General features: G+C 49.0%; 1 protein-coding gene across 1 annotated transcript in view; it reads right to left on the bottom strand.

Annotated features, from left to right (window-relative positions):
* Window positions 1-5518: 5518 nt before the first annotated feature.
* LOC123762223 (uncharacterized) overlaps window positions 5519-27304 on the bottom strand; it is a 188596-nt gene continuing 166810 nt past the window's right edge. Inside the window, exon 13 of the mRNA XM_069332537.1 lies at window positions 5519-6198. Within this exon, the coding sequence (XP_069188638.1) occupies window positions 6061-6198 (138 nt within the window). The 3' untranslated portion in view covers window positions 5519-6060. The remainder of the gene's footprint in view (window positions 6199-27304) is intronic.

Here is a 27304-nt window from a genome sequence, read left to right as displayed (position 1 = left end):
ACAACCCCCACCAGGGGACTTGAACCCTGACCACCAAGATGGCAGGTACGCACTTATACCCACTGCACCATACTCAGAGCCCTCAGAGGTGGGAATTCTGGGGTATTTAACTCCCAGACAACTCATCCTCTCCAGGCAATGGTAAAGTGAGAGGCAATTGACGTTTTTCATCAAGCCCTGATATATGGGAGAACACGTGGTCCATGCTTAATGCAGCATTGCATTAAGCATGGACCACGTGTTCTCCCATATAACAGGGCTTGATGGAAAACGATTTGCTTGAAACTTATACACCTGACTGCACGTAAGCCAATCTGTATGGGTGCCAATTTTGTAGAAAATTGGTTGATGTCAACCTCAGCCACAAATTTTAGAACCTTAGACTTTATTATTTGCTGTTATTTTTTAATTGACCTAAACGTTCAAATAACTTTTTCATTTTTCATTCAAATTACATGAAAATTACACAGTATATGTAGAGTGCATGTCTCTAAATTTGGTTGATAGCTTTTTTCTCTAAGTTCAGTTATTGATTTTATAATAGCAATAAACATGCCATATTTGCATAATTTTGGGGGAACTTTGAAAATTTGTATTAGAAAAACTAAAGATGTTTTGTAAATTATCTGTCTACCGATCCTTTATTATATGCTAATGTGTCAGAAAAGTGTCACAGAATAATTATATCTGAAACGTATGTTTATTTATTAAGACTTGAAAATGTGTAAAAAACGTTAAAAAAATTTCCCTTTCTATTTACACTGCAGTACTGAAACTTGGGACAGTTGCAGCCCTTTTCAAATACAACTAGTCAAAAAATATTGGTTGACATTGATCAACTTTTCTGTAACCGACCTAATGGCTCTAATTTAAGTGGTTATAGATAGGAGCGGCCTCGTATGAACCAATATGCCTTCTGCAGTTATATAGGAACATAAGAACAAAGGTAACTGCAGAAGGCCAATTGCCCCATACGAGGCAGCTCCTATCTATAACCAGCCTCAGAACTTTATATTATCTGCATTTAACTGCATCTGCCAATATTTTGACCATTTCAAAACCCTATTTAGATCAACTTGAAGTGATAGTGAGTCGTCTTCCGTGTTAATTTCCATACTGATTTTTGTATCATCGGCAAGTTTGCAAATGTTGCTACTCAAACCTGTATCTAAATCATTTATATATATTAAAAACAACAGAAGTCCCAATACAGAGCCCTGAGGTACTCTAATTGCAACATTTTCCCACTCTGACTTAACCCCATTTATACTAACTCTCTGTTTCCTTTGGAATAGCCATGCCCTAATCCATCTTAATATAGCACCCCCAATACCATGAGCCTCTATCTTTTTAATCAGTCTTTCATGTGGTACTGTATCAAAAGCTTTGCTAAAGTCAAGGTACACAACATCGCCAACCTTACCACTATCAACTGCCTCAACTATGCTGGAATATAAAGATAGCAAGTTTGTTACACATGAACGGCCATTTGTAAAACCATGTTATGACTCGTTTATTAATTTGTTTTTCAAGATGAAAATGAATGGTATTTGCAATTAACGATTCAAGTAACTTTCCCACAATAGACGCTAGGCTGATTGGCCGATTGTTTGATGCAAGTGATCTATCTCCTTTCTTAAAAATTGGTGCCACATTAGCAACCTTCCACGACTAGCACTCTGCCTAACTCTTAATGACTTATTAAATATGGTAGACAATGGCTCGCAAAGCTCCTCTTTGCATTCTTTAAGCACCCTGGCAAACACTTCATCCGGCCCTGGGGATTTGTTTGGTTTGAGTTTTACTATTTGTTTAATAATATCTTCCCTGGTAACTGTTAAACTCGTCAACCTGTCCTCGTCCCCACCCACATAGACTTGTTCTCCTGAAGGCATAGAGTTCAGTTCTCCTTTAGTAAATACAAAGATAAAATATGTATGTCCAATGTATGGAGGCACCCGGGTATATCCGTGTATGGAGGCACCTGAGTATGTCCAGTGTATGGAGGCACTTGAGTATGTCCAGTGTATGGAGGCACTTGAGTAAGTCCAGTGTATTAGGGCACCCAGGTATGTCTAGTGTATGGAGGCACCCGGGTATGTCCAGTGGGGCGTGTATGGAGGCACCCGGGTATGTCCAGTGGGGCGTGTATGGAGGCACCCGGGTATGTCCAGTGGGGCGTGTATGGAGGCACCCGGGTATGTCCAGTGGGGCGTGTATGGAGGCACCCGGGTATGTCCAGTGGGGCATGTATGGAGGCACCCGGGTATGTCCAGTGGGGCGTGTATGGAAGCACCCGGGTATGTCCAGTGGGGCATGTATGGAGGCACCCGGGTATGTCCAGTGGGGCATGTATGGAGGCACCCGGGTATGTCCAGTGGGGCGTGTATGGAGGCACCCGGGTATGTCCAGTGGGGCGTGTATGGAGGCACCCGGGTATGTCCAGTGGGGCGTGTATGGAGGCACCCGGGTATGTCCAGTAGGGCATGTATGGAGGCACCCGGGTATGTCCAGTGGGGCGTGTATGGAGGCACCCGGGTATGTCCAGTGGGGCATGTATTGAGGCACCCGGGTATGTCCAGTGGGGCATGTATGGAGGCACCCGGGTATGTCCAGTGGGGCGTGTATGGAGGCACCCGGGTATGTCCAGTGGGGCGTGTATGGAGGCACCCGGGTATGTCCAGTGGGGCATGTTTGGAGGCACCCGGGTATGTCCAGTGGGGCGTGTATGGAGGCACCCGGGTATGTCCAGTGTGTGGAGGCACTTGAGTATGTCCAGTGTATGGAGGCACTTGAGTATGTCCAGTGTATTAGGGCACCCAGGTATGTCTAGTGTATGGAGGCACCCGGGTATGTCCAGTGGGGCATGTATGGAGGCACCCGGGTATGTCCAGTGGGGCGTGTATGGAGGCACCCGGGTATGTCCAGTGGGGCATGTATGGAGGCACCCGGGTATATCCAGTGGGGCGTGTATGGAGGCACCCGGGTATGTCTAGTGTATGGAGGCACCCGGATATGTCCAGTGGGGCGTATATGGAGGCACCCGGGTATGTCCAGTGTATGGAGGCACCCGGGTATGTCCAGTGTATGGAGGCACCCGGATAGGTCCAGTGGGGCATGTTTGGAGGCGCCCGGATAGGTCCAGTGGGGCATGTTTGGAGGCACCCGGATAGGTCCAGTGGGGCATGTTTGGAGGCACCCGGGTATGTCCAGTGGGGCGTGTATTAAGGCACCCAGGTATGTCCAGTGTATGGAGGCACCTGAGTATGTCCAGTGTATGGAGGCACTTGAGTATGTCCAGTGTATGGAGGCACTTGAGTATGTCCAGTGTATTAGGGCACCCAGGTATGTCTAGTGTATGGAGGCACCCGGGTATGTCCAGTGGGGCATGTATGGAGGCACCCGGGTATGTCCAGTGGGGCGTGTATGGAGGCACCCGGGTATGTCCAGTGGGGCATGTATGGAGGCACCCGGGTATGTCCAGTGGGGCATGTATGGAGGCACCCGGGTATATCCAGTGGGGTGTGTATGGAGGCACCCGGGTATATCCAGTGGGGCGTGTATGGAGGCACCCGGGTATGTCTAGTGTATGAAGGCACCCGGATATGTCCAGTGGGGCGTGTATGGAGGCGCCCGGGTATATCCAGTGGGGCGTGTATGGAGGCACCCGGGTATGTCTAGTGTATGGAGGCACCCGGATATGTCCAGTGGGGCGTGTATGGAGGCACCCGGGTATATCCAGTGGGGCGTGTATGGAGGCACCCGGGTATGTCCAGTGGGGCATGTTTGGAGGCACCCGGGTATGTCCAGTGGGGCATGTTTGGAGGCACCCGGGTATGTCCAGTGGGGCGTGTATGGAGGCACCCGGGTATGTCCAGTATATGGAGGCACCCGGGTATATCCAGTGGGGCGTGTATGGAGGCACCCGGGTATATCCAGTGGGGCGTATATGGAGGCACCCGGGTATGTCCAGTGGGGCATGTTTGGAGGCACCCGGGTATGTCCAGTGGGGCGTGTATGGAGGCACCCGGGTATGTCCAGTATATGGAGGCACCCGGGTATGTCCAGTGTATGGAGGCACCCGGGTATGTCCAGTGTATGGAGGCACCCGGGTATATCCAGTGGGGCGTGTATGGAGGCACCCGGGTATATCCAGTGGGGCGTGTATGGAGGCACCCGGGTATGTCCAGTGGGGCATGTATGGAGGCACCCGGGTATGTCCAGTGGGGCGTGTATGGAGGCACCCGGGTTTGTCCAGTGGGGCGTGTATGGAGGCACCCGGGTATGTCCAGTATATGGAGGCACCCGGGTATGTCCAGTGGGGCGTGTATGGAGGCACCCGGGTATGTCGACCAGTATATGGAGGCACCCGGGTATATCCAGTGGGGCGTGTATGGAGGCACCCGGGTATATCCAGTGGGGCGTGTATGGAGGCTCCCGGGTATGTCCAGTGGGGCATGTTTGGAGGCACCCGGGTATGTCCAGTGGGGCGTGTATGGAGGCAACCGAGTATGTCCAGTGTATGGAGGCACCCGGGTATGACCAGTGTATGGAGGCACCCGAGTATGTCCAGTGTATGGAGGCACCCGGGTATGTCCAGTGGGGCGTGTATGGAGGCAACCGAGTATGTCCAGTGTATGGAGGCACCCGGGTATGTCCAGTGGGGCGTGTATGGAGGCACCCGGGTATGTCCAGTGGGGCGTGTATGGAGGCACCCGGGTATGTCCAGTGTATGGAGGCACCCGGGTATGTCCAGTGGGGCGTGTACGGAGGCAACCGAGTATGTCCAGTGTATGGAGGCACCCGGGTATGACCAGTGGGGCGTGTATGGAGGCACCCGGGTATATCCAGTGTATGGAGGCACCCGGGTATATCCAGTGTATGGAGGCACCCGGGTATGTCCAGTGTATGGAGGCACCCGGGTATATCCAGTGTTTGGAGGCACCCGGGTATATCCAGTGTATGGAGGCACCCGGGTATATCCAGTGTATGGAGGCACCCGGGTATATCCAGTGTATGGAGGCACCCGGGTATGTCTAGTGTATGGAGCCACCCGGGTATATCCAGTGTATGGAGGCACCCGGGTATATCCAGTGTATGGAGGCACCCGGGTATATCCAGTGTATGGAGGCACCCGGGTATATCCAGTGTATGGAGGCCCCCGGGTATGTCCAGTGTATGGAGGCACCCAAGACAGGATAGGCCTGGGAATAATGGACCAAACTTGCCTGTGTGTTTATATACAGTTTAAGCCACCTCCGCCCGGAGTCCTGCTTGGCTGCTCTAACTCCTTGTATTACCTCAGTTGGCTCTCTGAATTATTCACTTGGTCATCTCTTGCTCTCTCTCCATATGAAGCTGTTGGTGTTGCTCATATTTTTTTCAATTTAATAATGAAATTGACTTGGTACAAATGTTTAATTATATATTTCTTCTGTGTTGTTATCTCTGACTAAATATTTTTATCCGTGTACAGCTTAGTAGAGTAGTCATTGGTTAATGTTGGAAGGAAACACACTGAAATTATGCAATTTAATTAATGTTAATTACAAGCTTAACCTTAGTGCAAGTGTTAGGCATTGACGCCTACATTCTCTATTATAGTCTAGCATTAATATTTTACTTGAATTTGAGGTCTTAAATTGTTTATGTACTGTTTATTGTGGTTCAGACACGAGTGTGCTGGTGAGACCAATGTTCTAACTTATAAGAACTTGTGCACTGTTTTGTGTTTAATTATATTATAATTCAAATAATTTTTTTTTTAGTATTATGGCCCCGGGTGTACTTATATTGAGATTATATATTTGAGAGCCGTCTACTGCACTAATGTAAAGGTTTATGATGAGAGAAAGGCACACAATATCACCTGCCCTCACAGCCACTTTAAGAAGTACTGGACACGCAGCTTATGTTATAGCTACTCTGAAATAAGTCATTTATCACGGGTGAAAGATTGAATTAGTCATCCTTGGGTCTGTAAATACAAACCGGGTTTACTTATTGCGATTCTAATTTGTATTAGAGTTTACACAATAAACTTTTCTGATGGCCTAAATGTTATCGCACAGCTGTGAAGGATCCCACCAAGTTGAGGCGACGACCAGAATTTTTAGAGTCAATCATGTTGCTGATCACTATGTTGTACTCTGATATGTTCCTTAGCTGAGGGTCCCCATCAGGCAGGTGCAGCAACACCTGCAAGGTAGAGGAGATACTTAGCCAGAGATTGAGATCTTGGAGATCACTTTGCCGTACTGGAACTGTCAATGGTGGCAGCAGGAGAAAGCCAAGTGAGCTTGTGACTAACATGGACCAACAAAAGTTGGCCCTGGAAATATGTAGGAAAGATCAGGTTAATAAAGTTCAATATCAACCAAGAACGTTTATACTATTCTTGCCACCCCATAGGTAACCAAACACAGTACCCTTCACGGTATTCTTGCCACCCCATAGGTAACCAAACACAGTACCCTTCACGGTATTCTTGCCACCCCATAGGTAACCAAACACAGTACCCTTCACGGTATTCTTGCCACCCCATAGGTAACCAAACACAGTACCCTTCACGGTATTCTTGCCACCCCATAGGTAACCAAACACAGTACCCTTCACGGTATTCTTGCCACCCCATAGGTAACCAAACACAGTACCCTTCACGGTATTCTTGCCACCCCATAGGTAACCAAACACAGTACCCTTCACGGTATTCTTGCCACCCCATAGGTAACCAAACACAGTACCCTTCACGGTATTCTTGCCACCCCATAGGTAACCAAACACAGTACCCTTCACGGTATTCTTGCCACCCCATAGGTAACCAAACACAGTACCCTTCACGGTATTCTTGCCACCCCATAGGTAACCAAACACAGTACCCTTCACGGTATTCTTGCCACCCCATAGGTAACCAAACACAGTACCCTTCACGGTATTCTTGCCACCCCATAGGTAAACAAACACAGTACCCTTCACGGTATTCTTGCCACCCCATAGGTAACCAAACACAGTACCCTTCACGGTATTCTTGCCACCCCATAGGTAACCAAACACAGTACCCTTCACGGTATTCTTGCCACCCCATAGGTAACAAAACACAGTACCCTTCACGGTATTCTTGCCACCCCATAGGTAACCAAACACAGTACCCTTCACGGTATTCTTGCCACCCCATAGGTAAACAAACACAGTACCCTTCACGGTATTCTTGCCACCCCATAGGTAACCAAACACAGTACCCTTCACGGTATTCTTGCCACCCCATAGGTAACCAAACACAGTACCCTTCACGGTATTCTTGCCACCCCATAGGTAACCAAACACAGTACCCTTCACGGTATTCTTGCCACCCCATAGGTAACCAAACACAGTACCCTTCACGGTATTCTTGCCACCCCATAGGTAACCAAACACAGTACCCTTCACGGTATTCTTGCCACCCCATAGGTAACCAAACACAGTACCCTTCACGGTATTCTTGCCACCCCATAGGTAACCAAACACAGTACCCTTCACGGTATTCTTGCCACCCCATAGGTAACCAAACACAGTACCCTTCACGGTATTCTTGCCACCCCATAGGTAACCAAACACAGTACCCTTCACGGTATTCTTGCCACCCCATAGGTAACCAAACACAGTACCCTTCACGGTATTCTTGCCACCCCATAGGTAACCAAACACAGTACCCTTCACGGTATTCTTGCCACCCCATAGGTAACCAAACACAGTACCCTTCACGGTATTCTTGCCACCCCATAGGTAACCAAACACAGTACCCTTCACGGTATTCTTGCCACCCCATAGGTAACCAAACACAGTACCCTTCACGGTATTCTTGCCACCCCATAGGTAACCAAACACAGTACCCTTCACGGTATTCTTGCCACCCCATAGGTAACCAAGCATATTGATATTTGTAGTATTCCTGCCACACCATATGTAACCAAGTATATTGTAATTACTAGCTTCTAACAGAAGACTTGCAATTGCACCTTGCAATAGTCCACGTTGAGGTTCCCACAGAGCTAACAAGACGAGACTGACACGTCAGTGGCCGAGACAGTAACACCAACTAATGATCTTTCCCACTGTGACATCGTAATCTTGCATCATGGGTTGTCGTCCTGCCCAAACGACACTGGCTAGTGGGCCTAGTGCACTGGGGGTCAAATGTACATGACGCAAGGCTGTGAAGCAGCTCTACTCTCGGGATGGTGTTGAGAATATAACCCAAGGCTGTGAAGCAGCTCTACCCTCGGGATGGTGTTGAGAATATGACCCAAGGCTGTGAAGCAGCTCTACCCTCGGGATGGTGTTGAGAATATGACCCAAGGCTGTGAAGCAGCTCTACTCTCGGGATGGTGTTGAGAATATGACCCAAGGCTGTGAAGCAGCTCTACCCTCGGGATGGTGTTGAGAATATGACCCAAGGCTGTGAAGCAGCTCTACTCTCGGGATGGTGTTGAGAATATGACCCAAGGCTGTGAAGCAGCTCTACTCTCGGGATGGTGTTGAGAATATGACCCAAGGCTGTGAAGCAGCTCTACCCTCGGGATGGTGTTGAGAATATGACCCAAGGCTGTGAAGCAGCTCTACTCTCGGGATGGTGTTGAGAATATGACCCAAGGCTGTGAAGCAGCTCTACCCTCGGGATGGTGATGAGAATATGACCCAAGGCTGTGAAGCAGCTCTACCCTCGGGATGGTGTTGAGAATATGACCCAAGGCTGTGAAGCAGCTCTACCCTCGGGATGGTGATGAGAATATAACCCAAGGCTGTGAAGCAGCTCTACCCTCGGGATGGTGTTGAGAATATGACCCAAGGCTGTGAAGCAGCTCTACCCTCGGGATGGTGATGAGAATATAACCCAAGGCTGTGAAGCAGCTCTACCCTCGAAATGGTGTTGAGAATATAACCCAAGGCTGTGAAGCAGCTCTACCCTCGGGATGGTGTTGAGAATATGACCCAAGGCTGTGAAGCAGCTCTACCCTCGGGATGGTGATGAGAATATAACCCAAGGCTGTGAAGCAGCTCTACCCTCGGGATGGTGTTGAGAATATGACCCAAGGCTGTGAAGCAGCTCTACCCTCGGGATGGTGATGAGAATATAACCCAAGGCTGTGAAGCAGCTCTACCCTCGGGATGGTGTTGAGAATATAACCCAAGGCTGTTGTGATGGTGTCCTCTCTGATTTCTTCCGTATACCGGATTTAAGTCATATCAGCTTACCTTCAAATTCTCTGAGATGCAGGGAATCTTTTGAGGTATGAGGCTACTGAAATGGTTACCGATTTATGGAGAAATTGGTATTATAATTATGTAGGTAAAGGGGAGAAGTCGCGCCCTAGGTACAACAAAATGGAGCTCCCTGCCACCATTTTGTGTGCGGCGCCCGTCGGCCGGTGATTGGTTGGCTGAGGTCACATGACTTGATTGACCAACCAGAGCCCGCCCCTGGGTCTGTGACGTCACCGGGAGATCTGACCCGGCGCCTGAAGAACGCCAGGCGCTCAGAGTTCGGGGACGCCTCACTGAGAGTAGACGTGCGCTGGTTGAGCTCTAGAGTTCCGAGGTCTAGGAGCCTCTGTCAGTGGATTTACACAGCCTGACAAGTTTATAGTGACTACCAAAGACTGCAGTCTTTCAGGAAAGTGCGAGAAAGCTGAGTTCCAGCGGTGTAAGAGCGCCGAGAACTGTGAGCTGATAGTCTTGGAAGAGTAATGAGAGTTACGACGGCTGGAGTAGTGAGTGGCTCGCCGTCAGTGGAACTCCAAGGTACTCAGAGCGGTTGTGATTGGATCACGCCCACTGGGAACTCAGAAGGGAGAAGACGCATCCTGATCCAGGAGTGAATAGTCTCTGTGAATGAGTGCTTGAGGGATCGACGTGTGCAGTGACGACTGGACGAGCCAACGCCCAGGAACTTCACTCAGAGAACGAGTACGGAGATGACGAGAATCATCACGACGACTATGGACTGGTGACTGGTCACCATTATTATTTCCATTAGAACATATTTAGATATCTCATGTGTTTGTAGTTTGCTTTTGAGCAAACTTTATTATTTTATCTCTGCTTTTGGTGTCACATCCATCTCATTGAGCTTTGTGGATTAATGATATATGATTATACTATACTAGTGCTGGCATTACATAGAGAGTAACCCAGGGTTGGCAACACGACAGTATATTTGAATTATAGTACTAGTATACTAGTACTATTATAGAATTCTAGTATCTAGTATTCTAGTATACTGAATTCTAGTAAACAAAGCTGGTACCTGCATATTGACCCCACCACACCCAAGTTAGTACCTGCATATTGACCCCACCACACCCATGTCAGTACCTGCATATTGACCCCACGCCCAAGTCAGTACCTGCATATTGACCCCACGCCCAAGTCAGTACCTGTATATTGACCCCACACCCAAGTCAGTACCTGCATATTGACCCCACCACACCCAAGTCAGTACCTGCATATTGACCCCACGCCCAAGTCAGTACCTGCATATTGACCCCACGCCCAAGTCAGTACCTGTATATTGACCCCACGCCCAAGTCAGTACCTGTATATTGACCCCACACCCAAGTCAGTACCTGCATATTGACCCCACGCCCAAGTCAGTACCTGCATATTGACCCCACACCCAAGTCAGTACCTGTATATTGACCCCACCACACCCAAGTCAGTACCTGCATATTGACCCCAACCCACACCCAAGCCAGGACCTGCATATTAACCCCACACCCAAGTCAGTACCTGCATATTGACCCCAACCCACACCCAAGCCAGGACCTGCATATTGACCCCACACTCAAGTCAGTACCTGCATATTGACCCCAACCCACACCCAAGCCAGGACCTGCATATTGACCCCACACTCAAGTCAGTACCTGCATATTGACCCCAACCCACACCCAAGCCAGGACCTGCATATTGACCCCACACCCAAGTCAGTACCTGCATATTGACCCCAACCCACACCCAAGCCAGGACCTGCATATTGACCCCACACTCAAGTCAGTACCTGCATATTGACCCCAACCCACACCCAAGTCAGGACCTGCATATTGACCCCAACCCACACCCAAGTCAGGACCTGCATATTGACCCCACACCCAAGTCAGTACCTGCATATTGACCCCAACCCACACCCAAGCCAGGACCTGCATATTGACCCCACACTCAAGTCAGTACCTGCATATTGACCCCAACCCACATCCAAGTCAGGACCTGCATATTGACCCCAACCCACACCCAAGTCAGGACCTGCATATTGACCCCAACCCACACCCAAGTCAGGACCTGCATATTGACCCCAACCCACACCCAAGTCAGGACCTGCATATTGACCCCAACCCACACCCAAGTCAGGACCTGCATATTGACCCCAACCCACACCCAAGTCAGGACCTGCATATTGACCCCAACCCACACCCAAGTCAGGACCTGCATATTGACCCCAACCCACACCCAAGTCAGGACCTGCATATTGACCCCACACCCAAGTCAGTACCTGCATATTGACCCCAACCCACACCCAAGCCAGGACCTGCATATTGACCCCACACTCAAGTCAGTACCTGCATATTGACCCCAACCCACACCCAAGTCAGGACCTGCATATTGACCCCAACCCACACCCAAGTCAGGACCTGCATATTGACCCCAACCCACACCCAAGTCAGGACCTGCATATTGACCCCAACCCACACCCAAGTCAGGACCTGCATATTGACCCCACACCCAAGTCAGTACCTGCATATTGACCCCAACCCACACCCAAGCCAGGACCTGCATATTGACCCCACACTCAAGTCAGTACCTGCATATTGACCCCAACCCACACCCAAGTCAGGACCTGCATATTGACCCCAACCCACACCCAAGTCAGGACCTGCATATTGACCCCAACCCACACCCAAGTCAGGACCTGCATATTGACCCCAACCCACACCCAAGTCAGGACCTGCATATTGACCCCAACCCACACCCAAGTCAGGACCTGCATATTGACCCCAACCCACACCCAAGTCAGGACCTGCATATTGACCCCAACCCACACCCAAGTCAGTACCTGCATATTGACCCCAACCCACACCCAAGTCAGGACCTGCATATTGACCCCAACGCACACCCAAGTCAGGACCTGCATATTGACCCCAACCCACACCCAAGTCAGGACCTGCATATTGACCCCAACCCACACCCAAGTCAGGACCTGCATATTGACCCCAACCCACACACAAGCCAGAACCTGCATATTGACCCCAACCCACACCCAAGTCAGGACCTGCATATTGACCCCAACCCACACCCAAGTCAGGACCTGCATATTGACCCCAACCCACACACAAGCCAGGACCTGCATATTGACCCCAACCCACACCCAAGTCAGGACCTGCATATTGACCCCAACCCACACCCAAGTCAGGACCTGCATATTGACCCCAACCCACACCCAAGCCAGGACCTGCATATTGACCCCAACCCACACCCAAGTCAGGACCTGCATATTGACCCCAACCCACACCCAAGTCAGGACCTGCATATTGACCCCAACCCACACACAAGCCAGGACCTGCATATTGACCCCAACCCACACCCAAGTCAGGACCTGCATATTGACCCCAACCCACACCCAAGTCAGGACCTGCATATTGACCCCAACCCACACACAAGCCAGGACCTGCATATTGACCCCAACCCACACACAAACCAGGACCTGCATATTGACCCCAACCCACACCCAAGTCAGGACCTGCATATTGACCCCAACCCACACCCAAGTCAGGACCTGCATATTGACCCCAACCCACACCCAAGTCAGGACCTGCATATTGACCCCAACCCACACCCAAGTCAGGACCTGCATATTGACCCCAACCCACACCCAAGTCAGGACCTGCATATTGACCCCAACCCACACCCAAGTCAGGACCTGCATATTGACCCCAACCCACACCCAAGTCAGGACCTGCATATTGACCCCAACCCACACCCAAGTCAGGGCCTGCATATTGACCCCAACCCACACACAAGCCAGGACCTGCATATTGACCCCAACCCACACCCAAGTCAGGACCTGCATATTGACCCCAACCCACACACAAGCCAGGACCTGCATATTGACCCCAACCCACACCCAAGTCAGGACATAAGAGTAATCGACAGTGACCGTCGAACGAAAATTTTGTGGGCGACCTAGAAGAGGTTAACTCCTCGCGCCATAATGACATTGGGAAGCAAATGTCCTCACTCTTGCAATTTTGTGGTCAGAACCCTCTGATCAGCATAGTTACCTTGTTGCATGGAGGATTAGTGCCCAGTGATATGACATTGGTGTTTTGACACAAATTAGTCGTGCATGCTGTGATTATGATGGAGGCAAGAGGGACACATGCTTGCTCAACGGTGGTCAACGGATAGGTCGTATACCAGCAAGTATACTCGCCAGGAGGGGAGAGTACCCTTCGTGGTGCAGGCCAGCTGATGACATTAGGGTCCTGGAGTTATATTTTAATCACTTAATATTTATTTATGGAAATATATTATTTTGTTGTGGTAAACTTGCAGGTTCGTGTATGGGAGCTGTTAGAGGTTTACACCTATTTGAGGACTAATTAATGGATGATTCTGCTGTTGGTTTACTTGAACATTAATTGGCAAAGAGGAATCTTGTCTGATTAAAACGGATATAAATTTGCAAAGGGATATATATGGAGGATCGTTTGGTCGCCTGTGTTTGTTTATGAGAGGAATGTATATGTTGGTGTACATGATGCAGTGAAAGAAAGTGAGAGTATTAATTCATTATTATTGATTTATATGTAGAAGCTTAGCTCTGATGATAGTGATTTCTGCCCAGCGCATTGGCGGAGAAGAGAGCAGTAGCCTAGTGATGAACAATTTGATAAATAGAGACTACATGGAAGATTAACGACATTTATTGAGGCAACGATCTCTGATGATGACATAATGTTATATCTCCAGATAATTGGTGGTGTATTAAATTTGATGATTTGTGCATTGGTTTGATAAATATTTATGTGTGCCATAATTCTTTGAGCTGATATTAACTTAATTTTGTGAAGTGACTAAGAGAAAAGCTACAAGTTGAGGACCCCATCCAAGGCACCATCTAATCATTATATTATAAGTTCTTGTGTGTAATAAATGTCTTTTAGACAACTTTGTTTCCTCTTGTTCCTTTCAGGGCTTTAAGTGATAGAAAGATAGTATTAAAATAACTCGATGTGAGGAGGAGACAGTGAAGAGAGACTAAGGGAACCGTGAAGGAGGACGCCGGAGTTGAGGAGAGACGGGTAACACACCGGTGACTCAGTTCCTGGGTGTGACCACCTGACAACAGGTGGTTTCTGAGCCCGAGTTACCATCCTAGTGACGTTAAGCCCCTTCTCTGCAGTGTGGTATTTGCGGGTGATTCTTCAGTGAGTGGTCTGACACAGTGCAGTGTCAGAAGGTGAGTGGTCTGACACGGTGCAGTGTCAGAAGGTGAGTGGTCTGACACAGTACAGTACAGAAGGTGAGTGGTCTGACACAGTACAGTGTCAGAAGGTGAGTGGTCTGACACAGTACAGTACAGAAGGTGAGTGGTCTGACACAGTACAGTGTCAGAAGGTGAGTGGTCTGACACAGTACAGTGTCAGAAGGTGAGTGGTCTGACACAGTACAGTGTCAGAAGGTGAGTGGTCTGACACAGTACAGTGTCAGAAGGTGAGTGGTCTGACACAGTACAGTACTGAAGGTGAGTGGTCTGACACAGTACAGTGTCAGAGGGTGAGTGGTCTGACACAGTACAGTGCCAGAAGGTGAGTGGTCTGACACAGTACAGTACAGAAGGTGAGTGGTCTGACACAGTACAGTGTCAGAAGGTGAGTGGTCTGACACAGTACAGTGTCAGAAGGTGAGTGGTCTGACACAGTACAGTACAGAAGGTGAGTGGTCTGACACAGTACAGTGTCAGAAGGTGAGTGGTCTGACACAGTACAGTGTCAGAGGGTGAGTGGTCTGACACAGTACAGTGTCAGAAGGTGAGTGGTCTGACACAGTACAGTGTCAGAAGGTGAGTGGTCTGACACAGTACAGTGTCAGAAGGTGAGTGGTCTGACACAGTACAGTGTCAGAGGGTGAGTGGTCTGACACAGTACAGTGTCAGAAGGTGAGTGGTCTGACACAGTACAGTGTCAGAAGGTGAGTGGTCTGACACAGTACAGTGTCAGAAGGTGAGTGGTCTGACACAGTACAGTATCAGAAGGTGAGTGGTCTGACACAGTGCAGTGTCAGAGGGTGAGTGGTCTGATAATTCCTGTACATGTTAACACAGTAACAAGTATAGGTCACCAAGACATTAGTAATACAGTTATATAACTGGTCCACTCACCACGTAACGAGTACGACAAAATACACTTGTCTAACTTGAGACAGTAAAGTTAATACCAATCAAGTCACACACACTAACTTGTGTGTGTGGCGTGGTCTCAGGGTCCACAGGTTAGAACCTGTCCCCAGAGGCCCACATCAAAAGGATATCATCAGCGGCATACGCTAGACTGGCCAACATAAGAACTGCCTTTAGAAACTTATATAAGGAATCGTTCAGGACCGTGCATAACACTTATGTCAGACCAATCCTGGAATATGCAGCTCCGGCTTGGAGTCCATACTTTGTTAAACACAAGACAAAGTTAGAAATGATTCAGCAGTATGCCACCAGGCTCGTCCCGGAACTGAGAGGTATGAGCTACGAGGAAAGGTTAAAGGAGCTGAACCTCACATCCCTGGAAGACAGAGGAGTAAGGGGAGACATGATAACCACCTACAAAATTCTCAGGGGAATTGACAGGGTGGACAAAGACAAACTCTTCAGCACTGGTGGGACACGAACATGGGGACACAGGTGGAAACTTAGTACCCAGATGAGCCACAGAGACGTTAGAAGGAACTTTTTCAGTGTCAGAGTAGTTAACAGATGAAATGCATTAGGCAGTGATGTGGTGGAGGCTGACTCCATACACAGTTTCATATGTAGACATGATTGAGCCCAGTAGGCTCAGGAACATGTACACAGTTAACTAGTTCACAACGTTACCTTAGCTAGGAGACGTTACCATGGCTAAGAGACGTTACCCCGGCTAGGAGACGTTACCCGGCTAGGAGACGTTACCCTGGCTAGGAGATGTTTCCCTGGCTAGGAGACGATACCCTGGCTAGGAGACGTTACCCTGCCTAGGAGACGTTACCATGGCTAAGAGACGTTACCCTGGATAGGAGACGTTGCCTTAGCTAGGAGACATTATCTTGGCTAGGAGACGTTGCCTTAGCTAGGAGACGTTACCTTGGCTAGCAGACGTTATCCTGGCTAGGAGACGTTACCTCTGGCTAGGAGACGTTACCTCTGGCTAGGAGACGTTAACTGGCTAGGGGACGTTAACTGGCTAGGAAAAGTTACCCTTGCTAGGAGACGTTACCCCTGGCTAGGAGACGTTACCCCTAACTAGGAGACGTTAACTGGCTAGGAGATGTTATCCTGGTTAGGAGACGTTACCCTGGTTAGGAGACGTTACCCTGGCTAGGAGACGTTACCTTGGCTAGGAGACGTTACCCAGGCTAGGAGACGTTACCCTGGCTAGAAGACGTTACCCCTGGCTAGGAGACGTAACCCGTAGTAGGAGACGTTACCTTGGCTAGGAGACGTCACCCTGGCTAGGAGACGTAACCCGTACTAGGAGACGTAACCCGTACTAGGAGACGTTACCTTGGCTAGGAGACGTTACCATTACACGAAGACGTTACCTTAGATAGGAGACGTTACCTTGGCTAGGAGACGTCACCATGGCTAGGAGACGTCACCTTGGCTAGGAGACGTAACCTGTACTATGAGACGTTACCTTGGCTAGGAGACGTTACCCTGGCTAGGAGACAATACCCTGGCTAGGAGATGCTACCTTGGCTAGGAGACGTTACCCTGGCTAGGAGACGTTACCCTGGCTAGGAGACGTTACCCTGGCTAGGAGACGTTATCCTGGCTAGGAGACGTTACCTTGTCTAGGAGACATTACCGTGGCTAGGAGACGTTACCATGGCTAGAATACGTTACCCTGGCTAGGAGACGTTAACTTGGCTAGGAGACGTTACCCTGGTTAGGAGACGTTACCCTGGTTAGGAGACGTTACCCCGGCTAGGAGACGTTATCCTGGCTAGGACACGTTACCTTGGCTAGGACACGTTACCTTGGCTAGGAGACGTTATCCTGGCTAGGACACGTTACCTTGGCTAGGACACGTTACCTTGGCTAGGAGACGTTACCGTGGCTAGTAGACGTTAATCTGGCTAGGAGACTTTACCCTAGCAATGAGACGTTACCTTGGTTAAAAGACTTTACCATGCCTATGAGATGTTATCTGGCTAAGAGATGTTACCCAGGCTAGGAGACGTTATCCTGGCTAGGAGACGTTACCCTGGCTAGGACACGTTACCCTGGCTAGGAGACGTTACCCCGGATAGGACACGTTACCCCGGCTAAGAGACGTTACCTTGGCTAGGAGACGTTACCCTGGTTAGGAGAAGTTACCCTGGCTAGAAGACGTTATCCTGCTAGGAGACGTTACCTTGGCTAGAAGACGTTACCTTGGCTAGGAGACGTTACCGTGGTTAGGAGACGTTACTCGCCTAGGAGACGTTACCCTGGCTAGGAGACGTTACCCTGGCTAGGAGACGTTACCACGGCAAGGAGACGTTAATCTGGGTAAGAGACGTTACCCTTTCTAGGAGACTTTACCCTAGCTAGGAGACGTTACCTTAGCTAGAAGACGTTACCTTGGTTAGGAGACGTTACCTTGGCTAGGGGACGTTACCCTGGCTAGGAGATGTTACCCTGGCTAGGACACGTTACCTTGGCTAGGAGACGTTACCTTGGTTAAGAGACGTTACCCAGGCTAGGAGACGTTATCCTGCCTAGGAAAAGTTACCCTTACTAGGACACGTTACCCTGGCTAGGAGACGTTTCCCTGGCTAGGAGACGTTACCTTGGCTAGGAGATGTTACCATGGCTATAAGACGTTACCTTGGATAGGAGACGTTACCTTGGATAGGACACGTTACCTTGGCTAGGAGACGTTACCCCTTGCTAGGAGACGTTTCCCCTGGGAAGAAGACGTTATCTTGGCTAGGAGACGTTACCCAGGCTAGGAGGCGTTATCATGGCTAGGAGACGTTACCCTGTTTAGGAGACGTTACCCTTACTAGGAGACGTTACCCTTACTACGAGACGTTACCTTGGCTTGGAGACGTTACCTTGGCTAGGAGACGTTATCCTGGCTAGGAGACGTTACCCTGGCTAGGAGATGTTATCCTGGCTAGGAGACGTTATCCTGGCTAGGAGACGTTACCCTGGCTAGGAGATGTTATCCTGGCTAGGAGACGTTATCCTGGCTAGGAGACGTTACCTTGGCTAAGAGACGTTACCCTTACTAAGAGACGTTACCCTGGCTAGGAGACTTTGCCCTGGCAAGGAGACGTAACCCGTATTTGGAGACGTTACTTTCGCTAGGAGACGTTACCATTATTAGGAGACATTACCCTAACTAATAGACGTTACCCTGGCGAGGAGACGTTGCCTTGGCTAGGAGACATTACACTGGCTAGGAGATGTTACTTTGGTTTGGAGACGTTACCTTCGCTAGGAGACGTTACCCAGGCTAGGATACGTTTCCTTGACTAGGAGACGTTACCTTGGCTTGGAGACGTTACCCTGGCTAGAAGAAGTTTTCTTGGCTGGGAGACGTTTTTTTGGCTAGGAGACGTTACATTAGCTAGGAGACGTTACCTTGGCTAAGAGACGTTTCCATGGTTAGGAGACGTTGCCTTGACTAGGAGAGGTTTGTTTGGCTAGGAGACGTTACCCCTGGCTAGGAGACATTACACTGGCTAGGAGACGTTACCCTGCCTAGGAGACGTTACCCTTGGCTAGGAGACCTTACACTGGCTAGGAGACGTTACCCTGGTTTGGAGACGTTACCTTGGCTAGGAGACGTTACCCTTACTACGAGACGTTACCCTTACTAGGAGACGTTACTTTGGCTAGGAGACGTTACCATTTCTATAAGACGTTACCTTGACTAGGAGACGTTACCCTGGCTAGGAGATGCTACCATGGCTAGGAGACGTTACCCTGGCTAGGAGATGTTACTCTGGCTAGGAGCTGTTATCCTGGCTAGGAGACGTTAACCTGGCTAGGAGACGTTACCCTGGCTAGGAGACGTTACCCTGGCTAGGAGACGTTACCCCTGTAGGAGACGTTACCCCTGTAGGAGACGTTACCCCGGCTAGGAGACGTTACCCCGGCTAGAAGACGTTACCCTGGCTAGGAGACGTTACCCCGGCTAGGAGACGTTAACCTGGCTAGGAGACGTTACGCTTAGTTGGAGACGTTACCCTGGCTAGGAGAAGTTACCATGGTTAGGAGACGTTACCTTGGCTAAGAGACGTTAACCTGGCTAGGAAACGTTACTTTGGCTAGGAGACGTTACCTTGGCTAGGCGACGTTACGCTGGCAAAAGATGTTACCCCGGCTAGGAGACGTTAACCTGGCTAGGAGACGTTACCTTGGCTAGGAGACATTACCTTGGCTAAGAGACGTTACCCTGCCTAGGAGACGTTACCTGGCTAAGAGACGTTACCCAGGCTAGGAGACGTAACCTGTACTATACCTGGTTGATGGGGTTCTGGGAGTTCTACTCCCCAAGCCCGGCCCGAGGCCAGGCTTGACTTGTGAGAGTTTGGTCCACCAGGCTGTTGCTTGGAGCGGCCCGCAGGCCCACATACCCACCACAGCCCGGTTGGTCCGGCACTCCTTGGAGGAATAAATCTAGTTTCCTCTTGAAAATGTCCACGGTTGTTCCGGCAATATTTCTTATGCTTGCTGGGAGTGTGTTGAACAACCGCGAACCTCTGATGTTTATACAGTGTTCTCTGATTGTGCCTATGGCATCCCTGCTCTTCACTGGTTCTATTCTACATTTTCTTCCATATCGTTCACTCCAGTACGTTGTTATTTTACTGTGTAGATTTGGTACTTGGCCCTCCAGTATCTTCCAGGTGTATATTATTTGATATCTCTCTCGTCTTCTTTCTAGTGAGTACATTTGGAGGGCTTTGAGACGATCCCAATAATTTAGGTGCTTTATTGCGTCTATGCGTGCCGTATATGTTCTCTGTATTCCCTCTATTTCAGCAATCTCTCCTGCTCTGAAGGGGGAAGTGAGTACTGAGCAGTACTCAAGACGGGACAACACAAGTGACTTGAAGAGTACAACCATTGTGATGGGATCCCTGGATTTGAAAGTTCTTGTAATCCATCCTATCATTTTTCTGGCTGTCGCAATATTTGCTTGGTTATGCTCCCTAAACGTTAGGTCGTCAGACATTATTATTCCCAAATCCTTTACATGCTGTTTTCCTACTATGGGTACATTTGATTGTGTTTTGTACTCTGTATTATGTTTAAGGTCCTCATTTTTACCGTACCTGAGTACCTGGAATTTATCACTGTTAAACATCATGTTATTTTCTGATGCCCAGTCGAAAACTTTATTAATATCAGCTTGAAGTTTTTCAATGTCTTCAGCCGAGGTAATTTTCATACTAATTTTTGTGTCATCTGCAAAGGATGATACGAAGCTGTGACTTGTATTTTTGTCTATATCTGATATGAGAATAAGGAAAAGCAGCGGTGCAAGGACAGTACCCTGAGGTACAGAGCTTTTCACTGCACTTGGACTAGATTTTATATGGTTGACAGTTACTCGCTGAGTCCTGTTTGACAGAAAACTGAGTATCCAGCGTCCTACTTTACCGGTTATTCCCATTGACTTCATTTTGTGTGCTCTCACGCCATGGTCACATTTATCGAAAGCCTTTGCGAAGTCCGTGTATATCACATCAGCATTCTGTTTTTCTTCTAATGCCTCAGTGACTTTGTCGTAGTGCTCAAGTAACTGTGAGAGCCACGATCTTCCCGCTCGAAATCCATGTTGGCCTGGGTTGTGAAGGTCATTAGTCTCCATGAAATTGGTGACCTGACTCCTAATCACTCTCTCAAATACTTTTATGATGTGCGATGTTAGTGCAACTGGTCTATAATTCTTTGCCAATGCTTTGCTCCCTCCCTTGTGTAGAGGGGCTATGTCTGCTACTTTAAGTGCATCTGGTATCTCCCCCGTGAGACGTTACCTTGGCTAGGAGACGTTACCCTGGCTAGGAGACAATACCCTGGCTAGGAGATGTTACCCTTGCTATGAGACGTTACCTTGGCTAGGAGACGTTATCTTGCCTAAGAGACGTTACCATTACTATAAGACGTTACCCTGGTTAGGAGACGTTACCCCTGGCTAGGAGACGTTACATAGGCTAGTAGACGTTTCCATGGCTAGAAGATGTTACGCTGGCTAGGAGACGTTACCCTGGCTAGGAGACGTTACCCTGGCTAGGAGACGTTACCTTGGCTAGGAGACGTTACCTTGGCTAGGAGACGTTACCCTGGCTAGGAGACAATATCCTGGCTAGGAGATGCTACCTTGGCTAGGAGACGTTACCCTAGCTAGGAGACGTTACCCTGGCTAGGAGATGTTACCCTGGCTAGGAGACGTTATCCTGGCTAGGAGACATTACCTTGGCTAGGAGACGTTACCGTGGCTAGGAGACGTTACCCTGCCTAGGAGACGTTACCCCGGGTAGGAGACGTTATTCCAATTAAGAGACGTTACCCTGGCTAGGAGACCTTACCCCTGCAAAGAGACGTTATCCTGGCTAGGAGACGTTACCGTTACTAGGAGACTTTACCCTAGCTAGGAGACGTTACCTTAGCTAGGAGACGTTACCCTGGCAAGGAGACGTTACCCTGGCTAGGAGACGTTACCTTGGCTAGGAGACGTTACCTTGGCTAGAAGACGTTTCCTTGGTTAAGAGACGTTACCCAGGCTAGGAGACGTTATCCTGCCTAGGAGACGTTACCCTGGCTAGGAGATGTTACCTTTGCTAGAAGATGTTACGCTGGCTAGGAGACGTTACCCTTGGCTAGGAGACGTTACCTTGGCTAGGAGACGTTACCTTGGCTAGGAGACGTTACCCTGGTTAGGAGACAATATCCTGGCTAGGAGATGCTACCTTGGCTAGGAGACGTTACCCTGGCTAGGAGACATTACCTTGGCTAGGAGACGTTACCGTGGCTAGGAGACGTTACCGTGGCTAGGAGACGTTACCCTGCCTAGGAGACGTTACCCCGGGTAGGAGACGTTATTCCGGTTAAGAGACGTTACCCAGGCTAGGAGACGTTATCCTGCCTAGGAGACGTTACCCTGGCTAGGAGAAGTTACCCTTGCTAGGAGACGTTATCCTGCCTAGGAGACGTTACCCTGGCTAGGAGATGTGACCCTTACTAAGAGACGTTACCCTGCCTAGGAGACGTTACCTGGCTAAGAAACGTTACACTGGCTAGGAGACGAAACCCTGGCTAGGAGATGTTACCCTTGCTATGAGACGTAACCTTGGCTAGGAGACGTTATCTTGCCAAGGACACGTTACCATTGACAGGAGACGTTACACTGGCTAGGAGACGAAACCCTGGCTAGGAGATGTTACCCTTGCTATGAGACGTTACCCTGGTTAGGAGACGTTACCCCTGGCTAGGAGACGTTACCTTGGATAGGAGACGTTACCTTGGATAGGAGACGTTACCATGGCTATGAGACGTTACCCTGGCTAGGAGACGTTACCCCTGGCTAGGAGACGTTACCCGTGGGTAGAAGACGTTATCTTGGCTAGGAGACGTGACCCTTACTAGGAGACGTTACCTTAGCTATGAGACGTTACCATGGTTATGAGACGTTACCTTGGATAGGAGACGTTATCCTGGCTAGTAGACGTTACCCTGGCAAGGAGACGTTACCCTTGCTAGGAGACCTTATCCTGGCTAGGAGACGTTACCCTGCGTAGGAGACGTTACCCTGGCTTGGAGACGTTACCCTGGCTAGGAGACGTTATCCTGGCTAGGAGACGTTACCCAAGCTCGGAGACGTTACCCTTTCTAGGAGACGTTACCCTTGCTAGGAGACGTTACCCTGGCTAGGAGACGTTACCCTTGCTAGGAGACGTTACCTTGGGAAGGAGACATTACCATGGCTATGAGACGTTACCTTAGCTAGGAGACGTTTTCTTGGCAAGGAGACGTTACCTTGGCTAGGTGACGTTACCCCTTGCTAGGAGACGTTACCCATGGCTAGAAGACGTTACCTTCGCTAGGAGACATGACACTTACTAGGAGACGTTACCCTGGCTAGGAGACGTTACCTCTGGCTAGAAGACGTTACCCAGGCTCGGAGACGTTACCCTTACTAGGAAACGTTACCCTGGGTAGGAGACGTTACCTTGGCTAGGAGAAGTTACCCTCGGTATGAGACGTTACCCTGGCTAGGAGACGTTACCCTGGGTAGGAGACGTTACCCTTACTACGAGACTTTACTCTGGCTAGAAGATGTTACCCTGGCTAAGAGACGTTACACCGTTTAGGAGACGTTAACCTGGCTAGGAGACTTTACCATGGCTAGGAGACGTTAGCCTTACCAGGAGACGTTACCTTGGCTAGGAGACGTTACCTTGGCCAGGAGACGTCACCCTGGCTAGTATACGTTACCATGGCTAGGAGACGTTACCTTGGCTACGAGACGTTACAATGTCTATAAGACGTTACCCTGGCTGGGAGACGTTATCCTGGCTAGGAGACGTCACCCTGGCTAGTATACGTTACCATGGCTAGGAGAAATTATCTTGGCAAGGAGACGTTACTATGTCTATAAGACGTTACCCTGGCTGGGAGATGTTATCTTGGCTAGGAGACGTTATCCTGGCCAGGAGACGTCACCCTGGCTAGTATACGTTACCATGGCTAGGACACAATACCTTGGCTAGGAGACGTTACAATGTCTATAAAACGTTACCCTGGCTGGGAGACGTTATCCGGGCTAGGAGACCTCCATACATTACTGACGTTGGCGAAGTTTCACTTTTACCAGGAGGTCGACTCCAATGAACCAGTCACTAGGTAATACGAACACAAATATATTTTACTCCTACAGTATTGGCAGGCAGTTACCCATTCATCCAGACACGGGTATACGCCACGTGTGACGTGTAAACTACGTGATGACCAAGTTTTCATGTCACGTGTGAGTAGCATAAATTGAGACTAGAACCGTGCGCACCATCTGCCCAGGTGGGCCTAGTGGGCCCAGGTGGGCAGCTGGTGCAAGGAATGTAAGCCTTCCGGTATGTGGGGGAATTTTTCCCGGATGTTTGGCGCGTGTCGGATGCGTGTGAGCGTCCGGTGTTTTGTTACGCGGTAAGGATTGATGGGGGGGGGGTTATGTTGGGGGGGTGGGGAAGGAGGGTATGTGGAGTATGTGGGTAGAGTAATGAATAGGAGGAGAATAGGAGAAAGGTTTCTTGGGCTTCTCCGGATGTTTTGGCGCATGGCTGACGCGTGGCGTCCGGCCATGCGTCACTTGAGACAGCGTCATGTTGGGTAGGGGCTGGAAGCTGGAAGGAATGTGGTTGGTAAGCGGTCATGTAGGGAGGAGGAGGAGGAGAAGAGAAGGTGAATATATATATATGAGTATGTGCTGTAGAGTTATTCCTGTGTGTATGTACGTGTATGTGTGTGTGTGTGTGTACTCACCTATTTGTACTCACCTATTTGTGCTTGCGGGGGTTGAGCTTTGGCTCTTTGGTCCCGCCTCTCAACTGTCAATCAACTGGTGTACAGATTCCTGAGCCTACTGGGCTCTATCATATCTACATTTAAAACTGTGTATGGAGTCAGCCTCCACCACATCACTGCCTAGTGCTTTCCATCCGTTAACTACTCTGACACTGAAAAAGTTCCTTCTAACGTCTCTGTGGCTCATGTGGGTACTCAGTTTCCACCTGTGTCCCCTTGTTCGCGTCCCACCAGTGTTGAATAATTTATCCTTGTTTACCCGGTCGATTCCTCTGAGGATTTTGTAGGTTGTGATCATGTCTCCCCTTACTCTTCTGTCTTCCAGTGTCGTAAGGTGCATTTCCCGCAGCCTTTCCTCGTAACTCATGCCTCTTAGTTCTGGGGCTAGTCTAGTGGCATACCTTTGGACTTTTTCCAGCTTCGTCTTGTGTTTGACAAGGTACGGGCTCCATGCTGGGGCCGCATACTCCAGGATTGGTCTTACATATGTGGTGTACAAGATTCTGAATGATTCCTTACACAGGTTCCTGAACGCTGTTCTGATGTTAGCCAGCCTCGCATATGCCGCAGACGTTATTCTTTTTATGTGGGCTTCAGGAGACAGGCTTGGTGTGATATCAACTCCTAGATCTTTCTCTCTGTTCGTTTCATTAAGTACTTCATCTCCTATTCTGTATCCTGTGTTTGGCCTCCTATTTCCACCACCTAGTTTCATTACTTTGCATTTACTCGGGTTGAACTTCAACAGCCATTTGTTAGACCATTCACTCAGTCTGTCTAGGTCATCTTGTAGCCTCCTACTATCGTCCTCAGTTTCAATCCTCCTCATAATTTTTGCATCATCGGCAAACATTGATAGAAACGATTCTATACCCTCTGGAAGATCATTTACATATATCAGAAACAGTATAGGTCCAAGGACTGACCCCTGCGGTGCTCCACTCGTAACGTCTCGCCAATCTGAGACCTCACCCCTCACACTGACTCGTTGTCTCCTGTTACTTAGGTACTCCTGTATCCAACGGAGTACCTTCCCTTTCACTCCAGCCTGCATCTCCAGTTTTTTCACTAGCCTCTTGTGTGGCACTGTGTCAAAGGCTTTCTGACAATCCAAAAATATGCAGTCTGCCCACCCTTCTCTTTCTTGCCTTATTTTTGTTGCCTGGTCGTAGAATTCAAGTAACCCTGTGAGGCAGGACCTGCCATCCCTGAATCCATGTTGATGCTGTGTTACAAAGCTCTTTCGCTCCAGGTGCTCCACTAGCTTTCTTCGCACAATCTTCTCCATCATCTTGCATGGTATGCAGGTTAGGGACACTGGTCTGTAATTCAGTGCCTCCCGTCTATCCCCTTTCTTGTATATCGGGACTACGTTAGCTGCTTTCCAAATTTCTGGCAGTTCCCCTGTTGCCAGTGATTTGTTATACACCATGGAGAGTGGGAGGCACAGTTCTTCTGCTCCTTCCTTTAGTATCCAAGGGGAGATTCCATCTGGGCCTATAGCCTTTGTCACATCCAATTCTAGTAAACACTTCCTTACTTCCCCGCTGGTAATCTCAAACTCTTCCAGTGGTTCCTGGTTAGCTATTCCCTCTCTTATCTCTGGGATTTCTCCTTGCTCTAAGGTGAAGATCTCTTGGAATTTCTTATTCAGTTCCTCACACACTTCCTTGTCGTTTGTAGTGAATCCTTCTGCCCCTATCCTTAATTTCATAACCTGTTCCTTTACTGTGGTTTTTCTCCTGGTGTGGCTATGCAGCAATTTAGGCTGAGTCTCTGCCTTGCTTGCGATGTCATTTTCGTATTGTCTTTCTGCCTCTCTTCTCATCCTAACATATTCATTCCTGGCATTCTGGTATCTTTCTCTGCTCTCCAGTGTCCTGTTATTCCTATAGTTTCTCCATGCCCTTTTACTTTGCTGCTTAGCTAGCCTACATCTCTGATTAAACCATGGGTTTCTCATCTTCATTTCACTGTTTTCTTTTTGGACTGGGACAAACTTGTTTGCTGCGTCCTTGCATTTTTGCGTGATGTATTCCATCATATCTTGGGCCGTCTTTTCCCTGAGCTCTGTTTCCCATGCTATATCTGCTAGGCATTTTCTTATCTCCTCATAGTTTCCCTTTCGGTATGCTAACCTTTTGGTTTCGGTATCCCTCCTCGAGTTCAATAACCCTTCTTCAATCAGGTACTCAAACACCAATACACTGTGGTCGGTCATTCCTACTGGGTCCTCAAAACTGATTTCTCTTATGTCAGAGTCGTTCAGGGTGAAAACCAGGTCGAGTCTCGCTGGTTTGGCATTTTCTCTCATCCTTGTGGGTTCACTGACATGCTGGGTTAAGACGTTTCTAGTGGCCACCTCCAGTAGTTTGGCTCTCCACGTATCCTCGCCTCCATGCGGTTCCTTGTTCTCCCAATCAATCCTGCCGTGATTGAAGTCCCCCATGATGAGCAGGTGGGATCTATTTCTACAGGCAGAAGAGGCTGCCCTCTCAATTATAG

This window comes from Procambarus clarkii, chromosome 27 (assembly GCF_040958095.1).
Source record: "Procambarus clarkii isolate CNS0578487 chromosome 27, FALCON_Pclarkii_2.0, whole genome shotgun sequence".
NCBI lineage: Eukaryota > Metazoa > Arthropoda > Malacostraca > Decapoda > Cambaridae > Procambarus > Procambarus clarkii.
Note: the sequence above shows the minus strand (reverse complement) of the source record. Positions and strands in the feature narration are given on the sequence as shown.